Source organism: Globicephala melas, chromosome 16 (genome assembly GCF_963455315.2).
Source record: "Globicephala melas chromosome 16, mGloMel1.2, whole genome shotgun sequence".
Classification (NCBI taxonomy): Eukaryota; Metazoa; Chordata; class Mammalia; order Artiodactyla; family Delphinidae; genus Globicephala; species Globicephala melas.
Genome location: NC_083329.1, coordinates 11,197,208 through 11,215,421, shown reverse-complemented (window position 1 = coordinate 11,215,421; position 18,214 = coordinate 11,197,208). Strand labels below are relative to the sequence as shown.

The 18,214-nt window shown below is 39.3% G+C and overlaps 1 protein-coding gene across 4 annotated transcripts in view; it reads left to right on the top strand.

Moving 5' to 3' along the window:
• The window catches only part of INPP5F (inositol polyphosphate-5-phosphatase F), a 92,426-nt gene that overhangs the window by 43,583 nt on the left and 30,629 nt on the right, over positions 1–18,214 (top strand). For all 4 annotated transcript variants that reach the window (XM_030839396.3, XM_060286670.2, XM_060286668.2 and 1 more), the window contains 4 exons: positions 14,762–14,890; positions 15,115–15,282; positions 15,400–15,456; positions 17,542–17,740. In XM_030839396.3, the coding sequence (XP_030695256.1) occupies positions 14,762–14,890; positions 15,115–15,282; positions 15,400–15,456; positions 17,542–17,740 (553 nt within the window). The remainder of the gene's footprint in view (positions 1–14,761; positions 14,891–15,114; positions 15,283–15,399; positions 15,457–17,541; positions 17,741–18,214) is intronic.

Below are 18,214 nucleotides of genomic sequence, written 5' to 3'. Positions count from 1 at the left end.
ACCATCTCAGTTTTCGGTGAGTCAATATTTTTGCAATAACATCAAAGGTCACTGATCACAGATCACTATAACAAATATAATAATGATGAGAAAGTTTGAAATTGTGAAAATTAACAAAATGTGGCACAGAGACATGAATTAAGCAAATGCTGTTGGAAAATCCTGCCAATAGACTTGTTTGATGTAAGGTTGCCACAAACCTTTAATTTGTTAAAAAAAAAAAAAAAACGAAAAAAAAATATCTGCGAAGCACGGTAAAATGGGTATGCCTGTGACAATATAGTTATTTTTATGCTGGAAGTTTGACAATCTAATTTTAAGAAACAAGCATTAAAATGAACTTAGGAAGACATTGATATTCTATTTGTTGCAAGTATCAAAAAGAGATTAGAGTACTTCTTATTTCCTTTAATTGGTACTAGAGATGGAATACTAATACTATTGCTGATCTGAGACAAGTACCTTAGGTGGCAATTGGGCCTATTAAAAACAGGTATTGGCAGGTTTTGTTTGCATTTTATTTTAGTGAAGAACAGCCAGACTAAAAAAATTGTGTCAGTTTGCTAAGCTAATAAACTTGTGTCCTTTGGATGACTGCTGACAAATTGAAAGGTCAGTGTGGCTTCTTGTCACCAGCCTTTGCCTTGAGGGCGAGCACCCCTTGGGCAGCATGCTGGTTTGAGCATTAAGCCTGGGGGCCCTGACAGTTAGAGTTAGAGCAAGAAACAGCTTATCCAGCACCTTGGTCACCTGCTAGTCATCAGTTTGTACATCTAGCACTCCCAACCCTGGGGAAATGAGCTGTCCTCATCGGAGAACTGGAGCTGGACTTTTCAGGGAGGTTTTCTTATGCCCTTTGTGGCCACCAATCCGTAACATTTGAGATTAGTAGCTGACTATTGTGTAAATGGCAGGGGTGGAGGGGGAGGAATCTTTAGGAAATAATATTTAATGGAATTTTAAGACACAAAAATGTGAATATGATGAAAGCTTTTAAAATGTCTTTATTCTGAAGATCTTTCCTTTTCTCTCTTGATACTCTTAAGTGAATGAGATTATCTTCAAATACAGGTGAAAATGAGATATGCCCCCACATAGCTGAGTATTTTTACAGCACAGTTGAACAGTCTGAGCTATGGCATTTGCCAGGGTACTAAAAGTTAAGAGTTGGAAATATGTAATGACCCTTGCTAATTAAGGGTAACCGTGATTATAGATAAAGTATTTCCAGATCCCATTTTAGTGATAGTTTGGCATGCCTTTCTCTCAAGAGAATAGAATTTTAGAAATTTGCATTTAAGCCTTTTTTCCCTTTCCTTTAATCCTATTTTATGGTAATGGAGCTTTACAGTGAACAATAGGAGGAAGGGAAAGAACAGCTATGTTGAAAATCACAAACTGTTTGCTTATTTTCTGACACATTAATTTAAATCTTTGGTATCTTTAATTCATTTTCCGTATAACTCCAGTTAAAAGGTGCATTTAGAAGCATGGTAATTTTTTTTTAACATCTTTATTGGAGTATAATTGCTTTACAATGGTGTGTTAGTTTCTGCTTTATAACTAAGTGAATCAGTTATACATATACATATGTTCCCATATCTCTTCCCTCTTGCGTCTCCCTCCCTATCCCACCCCCCCAGGTGGTCACAATTAACCGAGCTGATCTCCCTGTGCTATGCGGCTGCTTCCCACTAGCTATCTATTTTATGTTTGGTAGTGTATATATGTCCATGCCACTCTCTCACTTTGTCCCAGCTTACCCTTCCCCCTCCCCGTGTCCTCAAGTCCATTCTGTACGTCTGTGTCTTTATTTCTGTCCTGCCCCTAGGTTCTTGAGAACAATTTTTTTGTTTTTAGATTCCATATATATGTGTTAGCATACAATATTTGTTTTTCTCTTTCTGACTTCACTTTGTATGACAGACTCTAAGTCCATCCACCTCACTACAAATAACTCAGTTTCGTTTCTTTTTATGGCTGAGTAATAGTCCATTGTATGTATGTGCCACATCTTCTTTATCCATTCATCTGTCAATGGACACTTAGGTTGCTTCCATGTCCTGGCTATTGTAAATAGAGCTGCAATGAACATTGTGGTACATGACTCTTTTTTTAAATTTTATTTACTTTTTTATACAGCAGGTCCTTATTAGTCATCAATTTTATACACATCAATGTATACATGTCAACCCCAATCTCTCAATTCATCACACCACCAGCCCCACCCCGCCGCTGCTTTCCCCCCTTGGTGTCCATACGTTTGTTCTCTACATCTGTGTCTCAATTTCTGCCCTGCAAACCGGTTCATTTGTACGACTTTTCTAGGTTCCACATATATGCTTTACTATACGATATTTGTTTTTCTCTTTCTGACTTACTTCGCTCTGTATGACAGTCTCTAGATTCATCCATGTCTCTACAAATGACCCAATTTCATTCCGTTTTATGGCTGAGTAATATTCCATTGTACATATGTACCACATCTTCTTTATCGATCATCTGTCGATGGGCATTTAGGTTGCTTCTGTGACCTGGCTATTGTAAATAGTTCTGCAGTGAACATTGGGGTGCATGTGTCTTTTTAAATTATGGTTTTCTTTGGGTATATGCCCAGTAGTGGGATTGCTGGATGATATGGTAATTCTATTTTTAGTTTCTTAAGGAACCTCCATACTGTTCTCCAGAGTGGCTGTATCAATTTACATTCCCACCAACAGTGCAAGAGGGTTCCCTTTTCTCCACACCCTCTCCAGCATTTATTGTTTGTAGATTTTCTGATGATGCCCATTCTAACTGGTGTGAGTTGATACCTCATTGTAGTTTTGATTTGCATTTCTCTAATAATTAGTGATGTTGAGAATCTTTTCATGTGCTTCTTGGCCATCTGCGTGTCTTCTTTGGAGAAATGTCTATTTAGGTCTTCTGCCCATTTTTGGATTGGGTTGTTTGTTTTTTTAATATTGAGCTGCATGAACTGTTTATATATTTTGGAGATTAATCCTTTGTCCATTGATTTGTTTGCAAGTATTTTCTCCCATTCTGAGGGTTGTCTTCATTTTGTTTGTAGTTTCCTTTGCTTGGCAAACCTTTTAAGTTTCATTAGGTCCCATTTGTTTATTTTTGTTTTTATTTCCATTACTCTAGGAGGTGGATCAGAAAAGATCTTGCTGTGATTTATGTCAAAGAGTGTTCTTCCTATGTTTTCCTCTAAGAGTTTTATAGTGTCCGGTCTTACATTTAGGTCTCTAATCCATTTTGAGTTTATTTTTGTGTATGGTATTAGGGAGTGTTCTAATTTCATTCTTTTACATGTAGCTGTCCAGTTTTCCCAGCACCACTTATTGAAGAGACTGTCTTTTCTCCATTGTATATCATTGCCTCCTTTGTCATAGATTAGTTGACCATAGGTGCATGGGTTTGTCTCTGGACTTTCTTTCCTGTTGCATTTATCTGTATTTCTGTTTTTGTGCCAGTACCATATTGTCTTGATTACTGTAGCTTTGTAGTATAGCCTGAAGTCAGGGAATCTGTACCTCCAGCTCTGTTTTTATCTCTCAAGACTCCTTTGGCTATTCAGGGTCTTTTGTGTCTCCATACAAATTTTAAGATTTTTTTGTTCTAGTTCTATAAAAAATGCCATTGGTAATTTGATAGGGATTGCATTGAATTGTAGATTGCTTTGGGTAATATAGTCATTTTCACAATATTGATTCTTCCAATCCAAGAACATGGTATATCTCTCCATCTGTTTGTATCATCTTTAATTTCTTTCATCAGTGTCTTATAGTTTTCTGCATACAGGTCTTTTGTCTCTGTAGGTAGGTTTATTCCTAGGTATTTTATTCTTTTTGTTGCAGTGGTAAATGGGAGTGTTTCCTTAATTTCTCTTAAGATTTTTCATCATTAGTGTATAGGAATGCAAGAGATTTCTGTGCATTAATTTTGTATCCTGCTACTTTACCAAATTCATTGATTACTTCTAGTAGTTTTCTGGTAGCAACTTTAGGATTCTCTGTGTATAGTATCATGTCATCTGCAAACAGTGACAGCTTTACTTCTTCTTTTCTGATTTGGATTCCTTTTATTTCTTTTTCTTCTCTGATTGCTGTGGCTAAAACTTCCAAAACTATATTGAGTAATAGTGGTGAGAGTGGACAACCTTGTCTTGTTCCTGATCTTAGTGGAAATGGTTTCAGTTTTCACCATTGAGAACGATGTTCGCTGTGGGCTTGTCATATATGGCCTTTATTATGTTGAGGTAGGTTCCCTCTATGCCTACTTTCTGGAGGTTTTTTTTTTTATCATAAATGTGTATTGAATTTTGTCAAAAGCTTTTTCTGCATCTATTGAGATTATCATATGGTTTCTCCTTCAGTTTGTTAATATGGTGTATCAAATTGATTTGCATATATTGAAGAATCCTTGCATTCCTGGGATAAACCTCCCTTGATCACGGTGTATGATCCTTTTAATGTGCTGTTGGATTCTGTTGCTAGTGTTTTGTTGAGGATTTTTGCATCTGTTTTCATCAGTGATATTGGCCTGTAGTTTTCTTTCTTTGTGACATCTTTGTCTGGTTTTGGTATCAGGGTGATGGTGGCCTTGTAGAATGAGTTTGGGAGTGTTCCTCCCTCTGCTGTATTTTGGAAGAGTTTGAGAAGGATCGGTGTTAGCTCTTCTGTAAATGTTTGATATAATTCGCCTGTTAAGCCATCTGGTCCTGGACTTTTGTTTGTTGGAAGATTTTTAATCACAGTCTCAATTTCAGTGCTTGTGATTGGTCTGTTTATATTTTCTGTTTCTTTCTGGTTCAGTCTCAGGAGGTTGTGCTTTTCTAAGAATTTGTCCATTTCTTCCAGGTTGTCCATTTTATTGGCATATAGTTGCTTGTAGTAATCTCTCATGATCCTTTATATTTCTGCAGTGTCAGTTGTTACTTTTCCTTTTTCATTTCTAATTCTGTTGATTTGAGTCTTCTCCCTTTTTTTCTTGATGAGTCTGGCTAATGGTTTATCCATTTTGTTTATCTTCTCAAAGAACCAGCTTTTAGTTTTATTGATCTTTGTTATTGTTTTCTTTGTTTCTATTTCACTTATTTCTGTTCTGATCTTTATGATTTCTTCCTTCTGCTAACGTTGGTTTTTTTTGTTCTTCTTTCTATGATTGCTTTAGGTGTAAGTTAGGTTGTTTATCTGAGATGTTCTTGTTTCTTTTTTTTTTAATCTTTTCAATGTCTGTTTATTGTGTAGTGATATACTTTTAATTTTTTTATTTTTATTTTTTAGCATCTTTATTGGGGTATAATTGCTTTACAATGGTGTGTTAGTTTCTGCTTTATAACAAAGAGAATCAGTTATACATATATATATGTTCCCATATCTCTCCCCTCTTGCATCTCCCTCCCTCCCACCCTCCCTAGAGATGTTCTTGTTTCTTGAGGTAGGATTGTATTGCTATAAACTTCCCTCTTAGAACTGCTTTTGCTGCATCCCATAGGATTTGGATTGTCGTGTTTTCATTGTCATTTGTTTCTGGGTATTTTTTGACTTCCTCTTTGATTTCCTCAGCGATCTCTTGGTTATTTAGTAGCGTATTGTTTAGCCTCCGTATGTTTGTATTTTTTACAGATTTTTTCCTATAATTGGTATCTAGTGTGGTAGCGTTGTGGTCAGAAAAGATACATGATACGATTTCAATTTTCTTAAATTTACCAAGGCTTGGTTTGTGATCCAAGATATGATCTATCCTGCAGAATGTTCCATGAGCACTTGAGAAGAAAGTGTATTCTGTTGTTTTTGGATGGAATGTCCTATAAATATCAATTAAGTCCATCTTGTTTAATGTGTCATTCAAGGCTTGTGCTTCCTTATTTATTTTCATTTTGAATGATCTGTCCATTGGTGAAAGTGGGGTGCTAAAGTCCCCTACTATTTTTGTGTTACTGTCGATTTCCCCTTTTATGGCTGTTAGCATTTGCCTTGTGTATTGAGGTGCTCCTATGTTGGGTGCATAAATATTTACAATTGTTATATCTTCTTCTTGGATTGATCCCTTGGTCATTATGTAGTGTCCTTCTTTGTCTCTTGTTATAGTCTTTATTTTAAAGTTTGTTTTCTCTGATATGAGGATTGCTACTCCAGCTTTCTTTTGATTTCCATTTGCATGGAATATCTTTTTCCATCCCCTCACTTTCATTCTGTATGTGTCCCTAGGTCTGAAGTGGGTCTCTTATAGAGATGGGTCTTGTTTTTGTATCCATTCAGCCAGTCTGTGTCTTTTGGTTGGAGCATTTAATCCATTTACATTTAAGGTAATTATCGAGATGTATGTTCCTATTACCATTTTTTAAATTGTTTTGGGTTTGTCATTGTAGGTCTTTTCCTTGTGTTTCCTGCCTAGGGAGGTTCCTTTAGCATTTGTTGTAAAGCTGGTTTGGTGCTGCTGAATTCTCCTAGCTTTTCCTCATCTGTAAAGGTTTTAATTTCTTCATCAAATCTGAATGAGATCCTTGCTGGGTAGAGTAATCTTGGTTGTAGGTTATTCCCTTTCATCACTTTAAGTATGTCCTGCTACTCCCTTCTGGCTTGCAGAGTTTCTGCTGAAAGATCAGCTGTTAACCTTATGGGGATTCCCTTGTATGTTATTTGTTGTGTTTCCCTTGCTGCTTTTAATATTTTTTCTTTGTGTTTATTTTTTGATAGTTTGATTAATATGTGTCTTGGCATTTTTCTCCTTGGATCTATCCTGTATGGGACTCTCTGTGCTTGCTGGACTTCATTGATTCTTTCCTTTCCCATATCAGGGAACTTTTCAACTATAATCTCTTCAAATATTTTCTCAGTCCCTTTCTTTTTCTCCTCTTCTTCTGGGACCCCTATAGTGCAAATTTTGGTCCATTTAATGTTGTCCCAGAGGTCTCTACGACTGTCCTCAATTCTTTTCATTCTTTTTTCTTTATTCTGCTCTGCAGTAGTTATTTCCACTATTTTATCTTCCAGATCACTTATCCATTCTTCTGCCTCAGTTATTCTGCTATTGATTCTTTCTAGCGAATTTTTAATTTCATTCATTGTGTTGTTCATCATTGTTTGTTTGCTGTTTAGTTCTTCTGGATCCTTGTTAAACGTTTCTTGTATTTTCTCCATTCTGTTTCCAAGATTTTGGATTGTCTTTACTATCATTACTCTGAATTCTTTTTCAGGTAGAGTGCCTATTTCCTCTTTGTTTGGTCTGGTGGGTTTTTACCTTGCTCCTTCATCTGCTGTGTGTTTTCTCTGTCTTCTCATTTTGCTTAACTTACTGTGTCTGGGGTCTGCTTTTCACAGGCTGCAGGTTCATAGTTCCCGCTGTTTTGGTGTCTGCCCTCAGTGGCTAAGGTTGGTTCAGTGGGCTCTGTAGGGTTCCTGGTGGAGTGGACTAGTGCCTGTGTTCTGGTGGAAGAGGCTGGATCTTGTCTTTCTGGTGGGCAAGACCACGTCCAGTGGTGTGTTTTGGGATGTCTGTGACCTTATCATGATTTTAGGCAGCCTCTCTGCTAATGGGTGGGGTTGTGTTCCTGTCTTGTTAGTTGTTTGGCATAGGGTGTCCAGTACTGTAGCTTGCTGGTCGTTGAGTGGAGCTGGGTCTTAGTATTGAGATGGAGATCTCTGGGAGAGCTTTCACCGTTTGATATTACATGGAGCCAGCAGGTCTCTGGTGGATCAGTGTCTTGAACTCAGCTCTCCCACCTCAGAGTCACAGGCCTGACACCCGGCCGGAGCACCAAGACCCTGTCAGCCACACGATTCTTTTGGGAAGTCTGAGGTCTTCTGCCAGTGTTCAGTAGGTGTTCTATAGGAAGTGTTCCACATGTAGTTGTATTTCTGATATATTTGTGGAGAGGAAGGTGATCTCCACATCTTACTCCTCCACCATCTTGAAGGTCCCCCCAGCCCCCCAATTGACTTTTTGCTTTAGTTATATGGCTTGTTTGCCAGTTTTTAAAATAATTTTCATAGTATACAGTTTACTCATTTAAAGCACATAATTTCAGTGGTTTTTAGTATATTCACAGTTTTTTAACTGTCACCACAATTAATGTTAGAACATTTTCATCGCTCTAAAAATAACCCTGCACTCATTAGTAGTCACTCATTTCCCCCCAAACCCCAGGCAAATCCTAGGCAACCATTAATCTACTTTCTTTCTCTGTAAATTTGCCTATTCTGAATATTTCTGATAAATGGAATCATAAAATATGTGGCCTTTTGTGACTGGCTTCTTTTATTTAGCACCATGTTTTCAAGGTTCATGCTTGTTGTAGCATGTGTCAACACTTAATTCCTTTTTATTCCATTGTATACCACATTTTATTTATCCATTCATCAGTTGATGGACATTTAGGTTGTTTTCACTTTGGGGCTGTTATGAGTAATACTGCTGTGAACATTGTGTACAAGTTTTTGGGTGGACATTTGTTTTCGTTTCTCTTGGCAGAAAGAGAAATTCCATACCTAGGAATGGAATTGCTGGGTCATATAGTAACTGTGTCTAACCTCTTGAGGACCTGCCAGACTGTTTTTCAAAGCAATGTGCCATTAAAGGAAAAAAAAAAAAGATCTAGGGACTTCCCTGGCAGTCTAGTTAGTGGTTAAGGCTCTGCACTTCCACTGCAGTGGGTGCGGGTTTGATCCCTGGTCGGGGAACTAAGATCCCACATGCCATGCAGCATGGCCAAAAAAAAAAAAAAAAAAATCTATACAAGGGTATGAAGAATCTGTGGGTTTCAAATAAATGAGAACATAGATGTTCTTTCTTTTGAAAAAACATCCTTTAAAGTTTTATAGGCTTATGTTCCATATCTGCATATCTTATTTGCTGTATCTCATTGCCTTAATAGATAACTGTATCATTTTCCATATTTGGTTTCCCATTAGACATCTGTTTAAAATTTTAGCTCCAGATGGACATAGATAGCTACCAACCTTTAAAGTAAAATCATTTAGTTTCCTTTTCCTATACAGCAGCAACAACATCAGCCCTTAATCTTGGTTGTGAAATGTAAGTTGCTAGAGTAGTAGAAAAACTAGGGGAGCACTGTGGCGCTTGCAGTGGTGCTTTTCTTTTTGAGATGGTGTGTATCGATGTTGTGAGAAGTGCCTAAGCACATATTACACAGGACTGGCTGGGCCTCTGGAAAAGGGAAGGTGATCCTACTGTCCACACTGTATGTTGTAATCCCTAGAGCTCTGTCTAAACAAAACATCTTAAGACTGGAAGGGATCCCAAGAAGTAGTTTTCTGTATTCCTGTTTCTGGGTAGGCCTGAATTTAACCTATTTTAAAAGATAGTGGTCTATACTTTCTTTTCTAAAGTTAACTTTATATATGGAAGATTTTTAAATATTCATTGAAAATGTTTTATGTTTAAAGTATTCTAAATTTCTATTTAGAAAAGTCAGTTTTAAGAGACAGAGACAGACTTCTGGATAAGATGGTGTGGTGACTTTGTGCTTTGTAATGCAGATCACAATCCTTATCTGAAATCTTTGGGGCTGTATTTGTTTTAGAATTCAGGTTTGGGGGCTTTCTAAAAGGTTATTCCATGTACTTGATATATGTGCAGTGAGTCTGGGACATTACCCTACAATTTTACACATTCAAACTTCTTAAAGAATCATATGAATATTCATTCTAAGGAAGGTAAATGATGACTATAAATTGCCTCATATCAGTTCAGGGATTATTTTGTCATTAGATGAGCTTGTAGCAAACTTTTAAAAACTTTCAGGTTTCAGAGTTTTTTGGATTTTGGAGTTAAGGGATATTGGGCCTATACCAACTCTGTTCCAAGCCCAGGAAGAGGATAGATTAAAAAAAAAAAGAGGGCTTCCCTGGTGGCGCAGTGGTTGAGAGTCTGCCTGCCGATGCAGGGGACACGGGTTCGAGCCCTGGTCTGGGAAGATCCCACATGCGGCGGAGCGGCTGGGCCCGTGAGCCATGGCTGCTGAGCCTGCGCGTCCGGAGCCTGTGCTCCGCAACGGGAGAGGCCACAACAGTGAGAGGCCCACGTACCGCCAAAAAAAAAAAAAAAAGAGAGAAAAGAAAAGAAAAACAAGACATTCCCAGGCCTAGAGGGAAACCGCATCTTATCTTCATGGACCATAAACGGAATAGTGGGTCAGACAGAGGCCTTCTAGTTTCTGCATCCATAAGCAGGCAGTGGTGGGTGGAGATTTGGTCCCTACACATTAAAGGGAACTAAAAGGGCTATATTGGAGATGGGTGTCTGGAGCCATGTTCAGTACTTTAAGCCTGGTGCTGGAGTGGGACCCCCCAGTTCGTGAAAGGAGGCTCTTAGGTTATCTGTTCTAAGTGGGATAATTGTGCCGAAAAGAATTCTCTTGTCTGTTAAGCCAGTAGCACCTCCCTTGAGAAACACTGGTCTTGGCAAAAGATAAGGATCTGAATTAACACAATAACAATCAGCATGAAGTAGTTGGGGTTGATAGGAGAGACTTCAGCAGGTAGAATAATGGAAGATGACTCCAAGATTTCTTGCTTAAGTAATCCAGTGGGTGATGTAGTCATTGCCTGAGATACAGCATACCAGAGAAGGAACAAGATTTGCTAAACAGACGTTGGTCAGGTTTGGAGATGCTGAATTTGAGAGACTAGTGTCTCATTAGTGGGGAGATGTATTTTGGGGTCATGAGCTCAGAGCAAAAGAGTAGAGTTAGAAATGTAGAGTTCAACGTAGTGGTAGTTAAAAACGAGGAAAGAGGATGAAATTTTCTTGGCAGAGCATGAAGAATGGGAAGAGAACTAAGGGTGGAACATTGGGAGCCACCATTATCTTTAGAGATAGAGATGCCAACAAAGAAGACAGAGAAGGAACAGTTGGAGGTGGGGGAAGAGCCCAGAGAGACGGGTGTCATAGGGGCCAGGTGACAAGATGGCAGAGAGTGATCATTAATGCCACATTCTTAGACACACATAAGGTTTGTCCTTTTCAGAGCGAGGGAGTCCTTGTTTCACTCTGCCTGAGCAGTTTCATTGGCCTTCACTCTTTGACCTACTCCAACCAGACTATAGTCCTCACAGTTCCAGTGACTGTGACACTGTACCCTGCTCACTCATGGAGATTTCAGGGTTGAGGGATGGATTTAGAGAAAAGATTCTGGTAAACTTGAACAATGTTAAAAGGTGGTAGGAAAGGGACTATTAGAGAGAGAGGTTGGAACAGAGGAGAGAGCGGGTGAATGATGGGGCAAGGTCCTGATCCTAGAGGAGACACAGCCTTGCAGAGAAAAACAACTCCCGTCCTTCTAGACTGAGGAGAGTGGGTGCAGACTAGGTGTGCTGCTGCAAGATTACTTTGGAATAGCTAGATATTTAGAATCATCTTTGATATATTCCTGGGGGAAAGTCTTGCTGGCTTGAATGCTCTTAAGGAATAACTGTGTCTGACAGAGGCATAATATCCTGTTTGAATATTAAAATTGCAACAATCTATAACTAGGTTTAAGGCATGTTTTCAGATCTTTTAAAGAAGGTGTTATTAATATGACTAGATGATTACTAACAAACACTCTGCATAAAAATCACTAGCCGGCAATTGCTCAGTGCCGCAAGCAGCAGCAGCAGCAGGGGGCTAACGGGAGAGCTCCTTTACTGCCCCAATAATTCCGTACTAACCAAGGCTGGAGGGGTATGAGGTGTATTCATGGAAGAAGGGAAGTGATGGTTTTCTAGGACTACTTTTATGCCCCATGTGTGAATCTGGAGGTTACCACTTACATTTGTAGCGTCAGAGCCCATCCATTCATTTAACGAAGGTTTTTTGAGACCTCCTGTATCAGGTACTGCTAAGGCCCTGGAGATATATGAGTCAGTAAAACAAGGATCTCTGCTATTATGGAACTTACATCATGGTGGGGGTGCGGCAGACAGTAAACATCAACATAATTATATTATGTCATATGTTGGAAAGTAGTGAACGCTATGGGAAATAAAAGTTGAGTGCAGTAAGGGTGGTGGGTGGAGTGCCCAGGATTGGAGATTATGGTAAGATATCTGAGGAGAGGATGTCTGGGCCGAGAGAGCAGCCAGAACACAGGCCCTGAGGTGGCAGTAGTCCTGGCTTGTTGAGGAACAGCAAGGAGGCTGTGACATGGGTGGAGTGGAGCAAGCAAGGAGAGGAGAGCCACAGGAGATGAAGGCAGAGGAGAGAAGATGAGGGTCTAGTTTTGAACATGTTGCGTGTGAGGCACCTGATGGAAATCCAAGTGGAAACGTTGGGATTTGTGATTCTAGAATTTTGGGAAAGAGTGGGGTTGGAAATGTACCGCTGGGAGGGAAGGGTTGGCATGTAGATGGTATTTAAAGCCATGAGACTGGATGAAATCGCTGAGGGAGTGAATGCAGATAGAGAAGGGGGTCAAGGACTGAACCTTGAGGTGCCAAGACATTAAGAAGTCAAATGGTCAGGAAAGAACCAGTAAAAGAGGAAAAGAGTGATCACTGGAAGCCAAGTAAGACAGTGTATCAGAGAAGATGAGGGAGAGATGAACTGTGTCAAATGCTACTGAGCAGTTAAGATAAGGACCAGGAATCCACCACTGCATTTAGCCAAGTAGAGACCATTGGTCACACTGAAGATAAGATTTCGGTGGAGTGGTGGGGGCCAAAGCCAAGTTGGAGTGGGCTGGAGAGAGAATGGGAGGAGAGGGATTGGAGGCAGTGAGGAGTACAAAGAAGTAGGACCCTAGCTGGCACAGGAGGAGTGTTAGAGGAGAGAAATATCAGTGTGTTTCTGTGCTGGTGGGAATGATCAGGCAGAAAGAGGGGAGAGGAGAGAATTGCTGGAGCAACGTCCATATGCTTGATTCTTGCTCCTTCCCCATTATCTCAAGATCTGGTTAGTTTTGCTTACTTGAAGGGAAATTAAGTTAACTTGGTTTTGGCCGGATGACTGTAGATTTTTTTTACTTCACCTTTGGTTCCCTTGTCTTCACTGGTAGGCCAGGAGGAGTGTAAAGTTTCAATCATGTTTTGAAACCCATGTGAATACAGTGTTTGGTAGCCATAGCTTTGAAAAGACATAAAACCCGTAAGATTGCAGTACATCCGAATTCTTCATTCAGTTATCAGTCTCCACTTCCAATTTGATGAAACAGGAACAGCCCCCTTCCTTTTTTAAAAAAATTAATTAATTTACTTATTTATTTTTGGCTGCATTGCGTTTTCGTTGTGGTGTGCGGGCTTCTCATTGCGGTGGCTTCTCTTGTTGCGGAGCATGGGCTCTAGGTGTATGGGCTTCAGTAGTTGTGGCATTCAGCCTCAGTAGTTGTGGCGCACGGGCTTAGTTGCTCCGTAGCACATGGGATCCTCTGGGACCAGGGCTCGAATGCGTGTCCCCTGCATTGGCAGGAGGATTCCCAACCACTGTGCCATCAGGGAAGTCCACCCCCTAACTTTTTAAAAAAATTTATAATCAAAACTCGAACCAGGGGACTTCCCTGGTGGTCCAGTGGTTAAGAATCTGTCTTGCAATACAGAGAACGCCAGTTCGATCCCTGGTCGGGGAACTAAGATCCCACATGCCGTGGGGCAACTGAGCCCGGGCGCCACAGCTAGAGAGCCCGTACGCCACAACTACCGAACCCACGTGCTCTGCAGCCCACGCGCCTGCCACAACTAATGAGCCCGTGCTCTCTGGAGCCCGAGCACCGTAATAAAAAAGATACTGTGTGCCACAACTAAGACCCCAATGCAGCCAAAAACTAAATAAATAAATAAATATTTTTAAAAACCCCACAGTCTTGAATTAGTTTTTTCTCCTCATTAAGTTTTTTTATCCTGTTTATAATCTAGTAATAGTTATTTTGTAAGTAAGACACTACTAATGATAACCATTTAGTAACTGTTAGCTCTTAACAGGTGTCTACCACTTAGCATAGCAGTAAAACCAGTGTATTGAAAAAATGGAATTAGTCTGCATATGGTTAATAGAATCCTTGTGTCCCTTTCAGAATATTTGCTTTGTGTGTTGAGCCACATGAAATTATATGTAAAACGCTTGACTTTAACCAGGTAGTCCTCTGTAGAACCTCTGTGCCCTTCTCTTGTCTTAACACCTTCCCATCCTCTTCATCACCTTTGTTGGTTGGACTGCATATTTCCTGCAGCCCCTACTTTCTGCTTCAAACTTAATCTCTGGACCCAAAGAGTGTGTTTTTATGCTGATTTCATTAGTGTGTGTGACGATAGGAGGCGAGAGAGTGGTTGAAACGTCCAGCTTTTAACATTCTCAATAGAGCAGACTCTTCGCAACTTCTCACCCAAAACACTCAATTAACTAGCATAAATATTTAGCATATATTGCTCTAAAGAAGTGTGACTAGAGCATAGCATATGTGTATTTTGCACTATTTTTAACCTTTGATGCCAATTTTTAAAGCGTTAATGAATCCCAACCAGAGCATTTTATTCTTCAGTTATATTACATAAGAACTTACTATCATCCTAACCTGAATTTTCTACCCCTAAATCCTAAGTATATCCTGCCCTGTATTCTTTGCTTATCCTCTACTGTAGCTTTCTAATCCTTGAAACCACAACTGTGTTTTCTAATATCAGTTGTCTGCTGGGTCATTTTACCTGCTCTTGATGTTTTAACCACAGTGCTTGAGGAATAGTGACACTTCTGCACTCACACTTGAACATTAAGCAAGCAGATATTAGTAATAATGAATTCTCTTTCTCCTCCTATTATTTAGCTCTGTAAGAAGCATCATTTTGGAATTAACAAACCAGAGAAGATTATACCATCTCCTGATGACTCAAAGTTTCTACTGAAGACCTTTACGCATATTAAATCCAATGTGTCTGCTCCTAATAAAAAGAAAGTAAGAGTTTAATTGATATGGGCTTGGCATTCATCTTTGATTAGTTTTAAATTGAGGGGTGACTTTCCTGCTAATAAACTTACTTTCAAACTACTTGTCATATTAAAGCACCATCTCTGCGTATCCTTGGGGTTATTTTTTACTTTGTTCCTAGGGAGTTGTGTGGTATCCACACAATGCTTTACATTTAATTCCTGCAGTAATAGTAGATTAATTTCTTACAGGTTAAGGAAAGTAAAGAAAAGGAGAAGTTGGAGAGAAGATTACTTGAGGAGTTGCTGAAGATGTTCATGGACTCAGAATCCTTTTACTATAGCTTGACCTATGACCTGACCAATTCAGTGCAGAGGCAGAGTGCTGGGGAGAAGGACCCCTGTCCTCTCTGGCAAAAGGTACCTCTCACAGCTCAGAGCAGGGTTTGCCACCAGAACAATTCATGGACCCGTTTGGCTTCTATAGGAGAACTGAAACAACATGTTTCTGAACTGTTTGTTTTCTACCTTTTCCAGGTTGATGACCGATTTTTTTGGAATAAATATATGATACAAGACCTTACTGAGATTGGTGTGAGTAGTTGTTTCTGAAATATTCTAAGGTAGTTTATAGTTGTTAGGCAAATATTTTTAAGTTGTACTAAAAAATTTTAAATCTCACGTAATGTTTTCCCCTGTAGAATGAGAATCATTTAGCTAGGGAAAACCAGGGCACTACTTTAAATATTCATAGTTCATAATTTGACTATATAGCCACAGGCTTATCTTTTTAGCAGGTTTCCATAGAACAGTCATAATTTAAGGCTGTGGAACTAATATCCATAGAGTTCCTGTAAAAGATATTTTGTTTGTATCCACTGGAAGTGTTGAAGCCCGGTTTTCCTTTAGTGATACCAGTCATTTAATGTTCCTGTTTCCTCATATGGAAATTGGAGCAGACAAATCTCTAAGAACGTTCCAGTACTACAAGTATTCGAATCAGGGAAGACAGGGGGTATGATGAGATTATTGCATGAGGTTCCTTCAGGTTTAATGATTACCTTCTTCCTTTACTCTGTCATGTATATTGGAGAATTATGACTGTCCAAAGACAGTTCATTTATTCGGTCAATCAACCAATATTTATCGAAAGCCTGCCATGTGCCAGTTACTGTTTTGGACACAAATTGAGCAAAAAGTTGAATAGGGTCACAGATTATCTTTTTCTTAACCTTTCAGAAAGTTCAAACCTTTTTTCTTTCTGTTTCTCCCTATTGGTAGTGGTTAGTATAAATGATTTTGACCTATTTATCTGGTGGTGTCTAAAACTAGGTCTCTATCATGGCTTACCTCTCTAAAATGTTCTTGCCTCTCTATGATGCTGATCAAACCATGACCACCAAGACTTAATGATAGGGGGAGAAAAATAAGGGTGTCTGTAATGAGTATTTGTCCTGTTTGCTGACATATTGAGCTCTAATGTGTTTTGCAGAGTTTTTGTCAGACACGTAGCATTACCATTTAAAATCGATGACTTACAATAAAGGTGGCATTTCGTAGCATACCGATCTCTGTTCTCGCTGAGAGTTTTGTATTTATTGCTAAAACAAAAATATAAATAATGAGAATGGTGATAAAAGTAATGAATGCAGGTAGATCCTTTGCTTCACTATTTTCAACTCTAACCAGCTTCCTAAGATCCTATCTGCAGGCTCCATAAAACAAAACTGTGAGATAGGACCTGGAGTATATAAGTAGTATATTTCACAGCTACTTTAGACTGTGAAAGAAGGGGTGGATTTGAAGTTGATGCTGAGATTAAGGCTAGATACAGATACGGAGATAGGAGGGAAGGAGGGGCTAAGAACAGCTTCTCTGGAGCACTTTTCATCCTTTACTGTCCCTGCATACAGTCAGTTGAGAAATCTGAGTATTCTTAGTTGGAAAGACTAAGAGGAAATCTCTAACTTTAATTAATACTCTCCTAATTACGTTGGATGACTTTTTAAAATAAGATATTTATGGAAAGGATTCTTTTTTTGGTTCATTGACTACTTGGATTTTAGCTTGGCAGAGCAAGACTTTTCCTAAACTAGAAAGTAGAATAGACCTCTGTGTTTCATAACAAAGTGATCAGAGTTGGTTGTATTTAATTAAAGGCTTAATACAATTGGGAGTTGAAAATCAACCTTTAAGCTTTATTTTCTTCTATACCAGCAGGAAGAACCATAATAGCCACATTTATTAAATCCTTACTATTAGGCAGGCACTACGCCAAACACTTTTTAGATTTTACTCATTTAATCTTCACAACAACCTTATGAGGTGGTCGTTTTTCTTATTTCACAAAGCAGAATGCCGAAGCATGGCAAGGTTAAGTGATTCACCTGCGTCAGGAAGTAAGTGGTGGAGCTTGAATTTGTACCCAGCAGCTGTGGTCCCTTTCAGGCAGCTCTTCTTATGAATGACCACCATAAACAAAAGGAAAGGCTCTCACCTCCGCCCCCCTCCCTCCCTCCATTCCTTAGTGTTCTCCAAAAAGCAGAAAATATAGTTAAAGGATGGAAGGTTTCTGCTTCTAATAAACTAACAACAAGTATGTGCTAACTACTGCTCGGGTGTAAGGAAGTAGCAGTGCTGTACAGAATAGGAGCAACATGATGTTCATATTATTTTCAGACACCGGATGTGGACTTTTGGATTATCCCCATTATTCAAGGTTTTGTGCAGATTGAAGAACTTGTGGTTAATTATAATGAGTCATCTGACGATGAGAAAAGCAGCCCGGAGACCCCCCCTCAGGAGTCCACCTGCGTAGATGACATTCACCCACGCTTCCTAGTGGCTCTCATTTCACGCCGAAGTAGACACAGAGCAGGTGAGTGGAGGGCTGTAATAGTGTACAAATTAAATCCAGGCGAGAATGCAACATCTGCAAATGTATTGAAATGGTAATGACAATAATGGATTTGGAAACACAGTTGGCTTCAAAGTGCCCAGTGACTCTCAATAGTGTGATATAATTGGGGACCAAGTTTTTGGAGAGAAGTGAATGGGAGAGAGTTAACAAAAGGGAAAAGAAAAGGAGGTATATATGTGGAAAAGAGCAGAAAGTCACTTGGGATGTGCTTCTAGATACCATTGTTCCTACTGACAGCCTGTATCACAGTAATAAATCCTTCCCGAGTGCTAGCACCTTTGGGAAAAACCTCCTCTTTCAGTTCACAGGAACTATCTCAGCTTCAACTTTTAAAAAACGATGAATACAGGCATGATCTGGGGTAAGTTGATACTGTTCTGCCTGGCAGTTGCTCATTAGATCCCCAAGGCTGTCCTGAAAGACACAGATTTG